The sequence below is a fragment of the Musa acuminata genome, chromosome BXJ1-6 (assembly GCF_036884655.1).
Source record: "Musa acuminata AAA Group cultivar baxijiao chromosome BXJ1-6, Cavendish_Baxijiao_AAA, whole genome shotgun sequence".
NCBI classification, from domain to species: Eukaryota; Viridiplantae; Streptophyta; class Magnoliopsida; order Zingiberales; family Musaceae; genus Musa; species Musa acuminata.
Window position 1 is genome coordinate 23213035 of NC_088332.1, and position 10056 is coordinate 23223090.

The 10056-nt window shown below is 36.4% G+C and overlaps 1 protein-coding gene across 3 annotated transcripts in view; it reads left to right on the forward strand.

Annotated features, from left to right (window-relative positions):
- The window catches only part of LOC135676630 (protein SABRE-like), a 72540-nt gene extending 63424 nt beyond the window's left edge, over window positions 1-9116 (forward strand). For 2 of the 3 annotated variants that reach the window (XM_065188017.1, XM_065188019.1), the window contains 7 exons: window positions 899-971; window positions 6113-6214; window positions 6309-6494; window positions 6714-7064; window positions 7162-7329; window positions 7555-7942; window positions 8607-9116. In XM_065188017.1, coding sequence (XP_065044089.1) covers window positions 899-971; window positions 6113-6214; window positions 6309-6494; window positions 6714-7064; window positions 7162-7329; window positions 7555-7942; window positions 8607-8710 — 1372 coding nt within the window. In that variant the 3' untranslated portion in view covers window positions 8711-9116. The remainder of the gene's footprint in view (window positions 1-898; window positions 972-6112; window positions 6215-6308; window positions 6495-6713; window positions 7065-7161; window positions 7330-7554; window positions 7943-8606) is intronic. The other variant, XM_065188018.1, reaches the window with a different exon arrangement.
- The last annotated feature ends 940 nt before the right edge of the window (window positions 9117-10056 follow it).

Sequence of the window (10056 nt, forward strand, 5' to 3'; positions counted from 1 at the left end):
TGGCCGAAAGTGAAATCCATGGCCACAATCCTAAAAATTATAATGAGCAACTCAATTTTTTTATTTCATTAGAAATCTAAAAGTTCAAGGAAGACAAAGAACCATATAATAGTGTTTTGTTTAATTGATTAATTGGTTTTTCACTTTCATTACATGTTTTGTTGAGTGACCTGTCAGTTATGTCGGGCATCTTAATCCTGATCCTGCTGTCTTCCTCTTTCAGAATCAAGGATTCGGTAGATATTATTGTTTGGCAACAAGTCTAAGTCCAAGCAGATTTTACCATCATTTGCAGCTATTTCAGCTCTCTGGTATCAGCAAAAAGCATACATAACCATCAACAATAAAGAAGAAAACAATAATTCTGCTTCTATTCTATGTCACATTTCACTGTAATTAGAAATTCTTATTATTGAAAAATCATAACTAATTTTTTTCTATCTAGTTCCAATAGTATTTTCTTGTGTACATTTTTTAGATACTCATTGGCATACATGATAATGAATATTGAAAAAGATAGCATATTGCTTTCTTCTGGAATTATGTGTCATGCTTCATTATAATAATTTCTAAACTAGCGAATTTGTGAGAACAGTAACTTAAACTTTAATGAATTATTATCTACTATGATTGCGTTCTGCTGTGTTAAATCGTGAAAAAAAATACAGAATCTTCATTTTCTAATGATATCTTTTTCACAAGTATGTACATAGAGATGTTAGTGTATTCTTAAGATAATAATATATGATATCTTTTGTTTCTTTGACACAATTATGACCATGATTCTTTCAACTTATTTTGGTCCCTTATATAAGTTGATGTTATTTAATTATGGAAAACAAAGATAACTTTCTTTTATCTATTCCACTGATATCCAAGTACCAAAATGTCAATGCAGAAATGTAATGCTTCGAGTGGATGCCAAGCAAGGTGCTCCAAAGGATGGAAATTCACCTCTTGAACTTTTCCAGGTTACACTTGTATAGTTTGTAGATGCTTAAGCATATTTGACCTTATTGCCAATAGAGGAATTATGTATGATGCAGAAGATGCACATCCCATTCCTGTATATCACTTTCATGCCCTTCTTGACTTGTTTAGGTTAATGCACCATTTCATCTCTTCCTTTTAGCCGAGCACTCACATACTTCATTACAAGAACGTCCATTGTTTTGGCGACCACCATTTATCTTTCCTCTCTTCATTCTCATCCACTACAATTGCTTCTCGCAATTTTGTCAGACATCACTACCATCATTTTCGTTCCATCCCTCACATTGTTTCCAAAAGTGGTCAAAATTAGGTCTATCTATAGTATTAACTAGCTCATATCAACATACATGTTTTGGCATTCAGGCCAAAACTTAAATTCTTGGTCTCAACTATTTGGTTTCAACTATAGAGCATCTTTAAAATTCTGTCTCAACTATTTGGTTTCAGCTATAGAGGATCTTTTCACATTTGAGCCCTACTGAGGGTAAAATTACACTTCAAAGTAGGATCAATATTTCTTTAACGTCATTCTATACCTTTCCTTGCACCACCATTCCTTTGAACATACTTTCACCACCTTCAACAAGTTCTCATTTTATCTTCAAGATAAAGTTTTCCCTAGGTGTTCTAGAATGTAAATGCTTTATGTTTTATAAGTTATATACCGGCAAACATTAATCCTAACATTTTCATTAGAGTGACACTGATATTTTTTATATCTGTTATTTTGCAATTGCCCAAAATTCATCCCATCAAATATAGCTAGTTCTTTAATTGTTTTATTAATTTTTGTGTGACCATTGGCATTATATTATGAATCCATATGCTGGTTCTGTTAAAGGATTAGCTGAGTAAATTAATTTTTCTTTTCTATTGTTTTGCGCCAATAGGTTCTTGACTAGAATTTTACAATTATGTTAATGAAATAGCATAAGAAGCTTGTAAGAAGTCCTAATAATATTTATTAGCATATTTTTATCAAAATTTTCAATATTTTTTTGTTACAGATCTTCTTTAAATATGCCATTTTGTCAAACAAATGTAGTCGTTGGTTAATCAGATATAAACAATTGAATTTGTAGAATTCATATAAATATGTTAAAAGGTTTTTCCATTTCTCATAACTAGTGTCATTTGCAACCACAGATTTTGCATTTACAAATGGAAAATAATTCTTTGGTTTGCCTGCATTAATAATTGCACTTTTCAATTATGTTTGGTTGACTGTCATTGGTATTCGTAGATGACAGGTGGATGTTAGAAAAGAATATCTTCATCTGCATAGGTATCCCTCTTCAGAGTTCAAACCATTTTGCAATTCAAGGTTGCTCATTTGTGATCTACAAGAATCTAGGCTTCAATTTTGAACATCTAGCCCTAGTCTATGATACATATTGAAAAATAATCATAAACCTTAACCTGATTGCATGAAACCATCTTAGAGTTTGGCTTGGATTTATATTGGTTTGAAGAGAATTTTATCAAATTCTTGAGATTCAATCTTCTTCTTGTGCAAATCAACCACCCCAAATGATCTTCCAATAGTTTGTAAGGGAGTTGAGAGAAAATTAGATGATTTTTCAGAGAAATTTCAAAGAGAATGAGAGTGAGAGAGGCAGTGAGACTGTGAGGAGAAGGGACTTGTGGGGGCTGCTGATAGCCACCCAACAAGCCTTAATGACTAGTTCGTAGTCTCATCAAGGTTGGTATGCTTGCTGCTTGGCATAGGCCCTTACCAGGTATATATACCAGGCAGGAAGCCCAGTACAAGGCCCATACAGGGTAGTACTCGTAGTACCAGACTTGAACATATTGGTAGACTATCGAATCAATAAATATTACCCGAATCAAACTGTATCTGGCGGTATTAAAACCCATGATCTAAGCATTGATAAAAGAAAAAACTTCAACTCCATTCTTCTGACATAAAACAAGTACACATGCTTTTAGTTTATAATATAACCTGTACCAGGTGGCTGACCAGAGTCTGGTACATGAAGTGCTTGATTTTGACTAAGGAATGTATCTGGTTGCAGTTGAAACCAGTTGAAATTCTAGAATTAGCCTAGTTTGGTCGAACTCTACTGGTTTCAACCAAAACTGGTTGAAATACATTTTAAAGTATAATGCCTTGATGCATTATAAAACCTTTCTCTGCTAATATCTTGCCTACTGTCTGCTCCTACAGTCATGCATCATTGTGGGTGCAATGAGTCTGATTTGGGCCTCAAACTTAAATTCAGTTATGGCACATGCCAACCAGTTGTTGTCTCAAAGATTAATCCATATATTTTCTTTCCACAATATTCAATGCTTTGAATGCATGAGTTGGGAAGAAAATGGAGAGGAGAAAAAATACAAATTGTGGAAAGCAAAGGCCAGATGATTGCTAAAACCAAGCAGGTGAATAACTTATTAAAAGGACAATACTGGAATAATCGAAAACTGAGATACTAGTATAGCCTTTTAGCTGAAATTGATTTCTGGATAATACTGTTGAACACAGTGATTTCAATAGGCGCTCGGGCGAGGCGAGGCGAGGCCCGAGCGCCTCGCTTCATGTCCAAGCGCCTCGCTTCAACGAGGCGCCGCCTAGGCGCTCGCCCGAGCCCAGACGTCGGGCGCTTCGGGCGAGCGCCCGGGTTAAACCAGGCGACCGAACCAGTGTTTTACGTCTGGTTCGGTTTTCGGTGCTTTAGTTGGTTCAATCGAACCAACAAAATCATCGATAGGCTCCCTCTCACGATTTCCCCAACTTCCCCAACCCTAACACTCATGATTTTGTCGTCGAGATTTCTTCTCCGTTGTCGTTGCTCTCTGCTGTCGCTGCCATTGTCGCTACTCGCCGCTGCCACAATCGTCGCTCGCCGCTCGTAGCTCCCGCTCCCACTCCCACTCCCGCTCGCAGCTCCCGCTCCCACTCCCACTCCCACTCCCACTCCTGCTATCGCTCGCCGCTCCCGCTCCCACTACCGCTGTCGTTGCCTTAGCAGCCTCGGTCTTCTCACACTCTTCTCACTATACTGTTAACAGTATATTAATAGTATACTGCTAACTGTATACTAATAATAGTATTTTTATTTTTTAGATTAATAATATATTATTTTGATTTTAATACTATTAATTTTTATTTATTTAAAATTATTGTTAGGTTTCAGAATAAATGACAAGTGTACAGAGCAACTCAATAGATTTGATGTAAAATTTTATTGTTTTGATTTTTGAGACTTTTTATTAATATGACATTGTGATTTTGTACTCGATTTTCTTAATTTAATAGTATATTTTTATTTAAATAATTATATTAATTATATTATATATTTTTTATATTTTATCGCCTTGCTTCGTTCGGGCGAGCGCCTAGCGCCTCGGGCGTTTTTGGACCTTGGCGCCTAGCGCTTTTTAAATCATTGGTTGAATAACAGCAAACATTTCACTCCCTTATTTGATATCTTTCTTCCTCCTTAATTTAGTATCAGCCTTAATCAAGTGATACAATACCATCCCATCAATGATAAAAATGGAGCATAAGTAGGTATCCTATCCAAGTGGAGGATGTTGAAAGCCTTTCCTCTTCATTTTTGTAGGACTGAGCATTGTAGAAAAACTGTGTTTTGTAATGAGGTGATTGGGCTAAACTGTTCCTATGGACCTAAATCTTAACCAAAGTCAATATATGGTTACATAGCTTGAGCTTGCAGCTGCTGCTATGACCCAAACTCACAGTGGTGCCATATCTGCATGTGCTTGCTAAGTCCCATCCTATGAACTCAAATGCCATATTCTACTACAACAACCAATGATAATAACCTTCAAGAATTAAAAAAATCCATTGCAGATAACCTTCACTTTAGATCAGCATTTTGGTGAGTGCTTTGGATCTACTCGAACAGAGGAAGCATCATGGTTCATAAGATGCGAAGCAAAGAGTCATTCCTTTTTTGGTAACATATATATATTTTTTTGTGAATGTGAAACAGTTAATGCGTATATATATACCATACTTAAGATTATCAAGTTATAGTTACTAAGACCATAACCAAAATAGTCATAAAATATAGTTACACTGTGAATCTTCTATATTCGTGTAAAGAATTGCACATGACTTATAAAATTAAGTTGATACTTGCTACTCATATCCATTCAGTTGAACTGACTATGAACTGATCATCCCTTCACTTTGTACCAACGAATGCAATTTCATACTCTACTGATTCCTGGCCAAACTGGTACACTAGTATACCAACACATGATACACCGGTATGTACTAAAGATGACAGAAAAAGAGGGGGTGGGGAAAGAGGAGGAAGAGGAAGAAGAGGAGGTGGAGGAAGAGGAAGGAAGAAGAGAAGATGGTTGAGGAAGAGGAGGAAGGAGGAAGAGCGAGGAGCAAGGGAGAAGAGGAGGCAATGGAGGAGGTGGTGGAGGAAGAATAGGACTAGGCAATGGAGGAGAAAAATGAGGAGGAAGAGGAGGCTGTGGAGGAGAAAGAGGAAGGAAGAAGAGGAAACAGTGAGGTACAGGAAGAGGAGGAGAGGAGAAAGCATACCCAAGGTCGGCGGCACACGATGGGTGCCGAATCAGTGGGCAGCAGCACGCCCGCATGTACAGTGAAAAGGGCTCACGCACTCTGCGTGTACAAAGAAGAGGACTCGCGATCTCTAGATGGTTTTGACATTTTCTTTTTTAATTACGCAGACCAGACTGGACTGCCCAAAATGGGGCTGCTCCATGATTCGGTTTAGGTTCGGATGGGTAAATTGAATTCCATGCTGAGCCCGAACCAGATGAACTTGAATTCCATGCTTTGTACTCCACTTCTTAGAATGACTTCTGTGTTGATTGCTTCTTGCGTGAATTTTGTCCGTAAACTTCTTTTGTTATATAAGCTTTAAGCATCATGTTTATACTTGCATGTACATCTTTTGCTTTGTAGTGTTCAAGTTACTTGTATGATTGCTTTCTGCTTTCTCTATGTGAGAATATAACTCATTTTAATTCTGTGGTTTCACATTTTTAACAGTTTAATCTCTAGAAAAAAGAGTTAATTATTGTCTTTTCTTGGATTTATATAATATTTAACACTATATACTGTTCTATTAACAAATAATCATTGTAGGTGGAGATCTATCCATTGAAGATTTATTTAACTGAAACTATGTACAGAATGATGTGGGATTACTTTTTCCCAGAAGAAGAACAAGATTCACAAAGACGGCAGGTTAGTCATAGTTTGTAAATTATTCATTATTATATGTCCATGATATTCTCATAAACTACTTTGAGTTTGCTGTGTTTCTATTAAAAAAATAAAGGAAGTCTGGAAAGTTTCCACGACTGCTGGTTCAAGACGTCCAAGGAAAAACTTTGGTGGCCTTGAAGGAGCTTCAACTAGCCAATCTACAAGAGAATCTGAGGCTTCAGGTAGACTGAGTGCAACTGCAGCTATGTCGGCGAATGTTGGGTCTACTCACACTGCTGTTCATGCTGATTCTTCTCAGGTAATTTATGCTCAACTTTTTAACAAGAAATTATTATTTTAAAAAATGCTCATAGTTCAACTTCTTCATTATTAATGATGTCTTTTGAACTTTGTGTTATATGTGTAACCAATTATCAATTTTGGTTAATCGAAGTGTTGGAAGTTTCACAACATGCATCATTATGAAATAACACAGTTGGATTATTATTATATTCCTTAAATGGAGATTTGTTTGCAGGTCTCTAAGTTGCAGAGCTTAAAGGCAAATATGGTATGTGGTTCAAATCCAGAACTTAGGCGAACATCTTCATTTGATAGAACATGGGAAGAAAATGTGGCAGAGTCTGTAGCCAATGAGCTTGTTTTGCAAGTTCAATCTTTGACTGTCTCCTCAAAAAGTGGGCCTCTTAACTCAATGTCAGAAAATCAGCACACAGCTAATGAAACATCCAGAAATAAACCAAAAGACTCAAAGTCTGTTAAATCAGGTCGTTTGTCTCATGAGGAAAAGCGAGTAGGGAAAACTCAAGATGAAAAAAGAGCTAGAGCCCGAAAAATGATGGAATTTCATAATATCAAGATAAGCCAGGTTGGTTGTTTCTGACATCTAAATCAATATTGACAATTCAGTATGCTGTTGCTAATGTCGATTACTTAATTCTCATTTCTGATTTACTCCCTTACAGGTTGAGTTACTCGTTACTTATGAGGGATCAAGATTTGCTGTTAATGATTTGAGGCTGCTGATGGACACTTTTCACCGTGTTGATTTTACTGGCACCTGGAGGAGGCTATTTTCGCGAGTTAAGAAACATATTATCTGGGGAGTCCTGAAGTCAGTAACTGGCATGCAGGCAAGTATGGTAAACTAGAATAAGTGGTAAACATCATATGATACCTTTAGATGCATTTAGCGGCAATGCATAATGAAAAGATTTAGCTAATTGTAATTCTTCTAGTTAATTACATGTATCACATGTATAACTAATTTGGATTTTTTTTAATATTTGGATTCAAATAATCTGTGCTTGATATGTTAATCAGACCATTCAACTTTGTCACAACATTTTCTCATATAGGGTAAGAAATTCAAGGATAAGGCCCAAAGCCACCGAGAGGTACATGAGAATTCTGTTCCTGAGATTGATCTTAACTTCAGTGATAGTGATGGAGGTCAGCCTGGAAAATCTGATCAGTTCCCTATATCTTGGCTTAAGCGGCCAAGTGATGGGGCTGGTGATGGTTTTGTCACTTCCATCAGAGGGCTTTTCAATTCTCAGCGGCGCAAAGCTAAAGCATTCGTGCTGAGAACTATGAGAGGTGATGCAGAAAATGACTATCATGGTGAGTGGAGCGAGAGTGATGTTGAGTTCTCTCCATTTGCCAGACAATTGACCATAACAAAAGCTAAGAAGCTTATAAGGCGGCACACTAAGAAGTTCCGGTCAAGAGGACAAAAGAATTCAGGTAGTTCTATGTTTCAATACATTCATTTTGTTTATTATAGAAATGACCTTTTCAAGTTAAACATGGTTCCTGAAAAAGGCCTTCACCTCCACATTTCATACTTTGTCGTAGTCTAGATTTTAGATTTTGTTGGAGGGCTAGAATTATCACTTCCGATGGCTCATCCCAACACCCTCTCTTTTTCTCTCCCCCGGTACCATTTTCCATCTGTGATGCAACAATGTGTTCATGACATCAACCTTGGGATTAGGTATTCTCGAATGTAACCTAGGTTCACATTTATAATTCACTGCTGGCCAAATTTAAATGGTTGTGGATCCAACAGATTTCTCAACAAAATGGTTGAAACAAATACCTTGACTGTTAAATGGTTTCCTTTTTTTTTTTCATTTGTCACACACACAACAACCTAAGTAATGGGCTGCAAGCATTTTCCACTAGTGCCTTTTACCAACCTCATGCATTTTTTCTTCCATTCTTGGTTTTCATTGGTATTTAGCACATAGCAACTACCCTATCCTTTTGATCCCCATTATTTGCTAGCATAAGTGAAGAGTTCTATTAGCATTTTTCTCTGTTCTTTATTTTCTAGGATATCAAGCACAGAATGGCCACTCTCTTTGATGTCTCACTAACTTGTTTTTTGATTCTTTATCTTCTTAAGGGTTGACACTGCAACGTGATTCAGTCCCATCGACTCCAAGAGAAACCACACCTTTTCAAAGTGATTCCTCTGGTGCATCTTCTTACGAGGACTTCCATGGGTAGAGCAACCACACCCTCTACTGGTTTGTCTTTCACTTAAGATTGTAAAGCAATTGGCCAGAAGCATGGTTGAACAGATCAAAAGTGGCAGAACTTGAACTCGCTGTGTTATTTAAAGTTCAAATCAAACTGTGGCCTACGACCCTGACAATAATTAATTGCATGGCCTTGTGGGAAGCTACAGAATGTTCTTCATTCGGCAAAGGTTGGAAGTCTGCTTCCATGCTAATTTCTTTGAGATGATGCAGAAAGCTTCATATTGTACATACTAGTGAGTTTTATTATTTTGTTTCTGTTATGTACCTATGTATTCTTATGCCTCTTCTGTATAGAAGTAGACAGTGTTTAGAAACTACATGATTTTGTAGACATAACTGTTACCATTCAATCAGCATAATCTTCTACATTATAGGTGGTGGGATGAGTAGTTAATTTTCAGAACAATTCTAAACCATAGTGTTTTGCCACTAGCGTAAGTTTTGAATGGGAAAATCATAAGTTCGAGGATCTGTGTTCTCTGTTTCTTCATATTGTCCAAATGATTGCATGTCCAGACTTATGATCCTAGTTTTTTTTTTTTTAATTTAGCTATCATAAGGTGGGAAGTATGTTAGTTTTTGAACTACTTGGAATCGTATTGTTGGTTAAGGTAATTTACTCAAATAGCCATAAATATTCAAAAACTCTAAAAGCTGCACGTGAACGTCATCCATGATTTGTTTCTTTTATGAGCCAAAATATAAATTTAATTTGCTCGGGTGGCTATAGGCTAACAGATGTTCTAATTTTTATGATCGTTTTCTATAATTTTGTAGGTAATCATGGAGATTGTTGGTAAAACCGTTAATAGTATGACCGTGGTCATACATCAGATTGTTGGTAAGACCTTTGGAGTATATCTTGCTTGGTGAAGCGTTTGCATAGTAGTCATAGTGGTCATACATCAGATTGGTGGTTCAAATAGCCAAACCATTAATTAATTAATTAATTAATTAATTATATATATATATATATTATTTTTAATATTTTAACATAGAAATTTCTCTCCATTTTTATTAATTTAACTTCTTGTTTTCTTTTTTCTTCTTCCCATCCTTTCTCCCCTCTCTATATCTCCTCTACTGTTGCCATGCTAGTAGGTCTTCTCCATTATTACGTGGATATCATTCCAACTGAGCACATCAAATCACTTAGAATACCTGTGTCAAATCTTGCAGTGTTCGTCTATCAATTTCTACTGACGACGACTGATTCCAATCAACAACGCAAGTTATACTCCAAAGGGAAGTAATAGTATATTTCTTTTTTCTTTTTCTTAAGTTGATTTGCATTCCTTTAAAGTCATATAC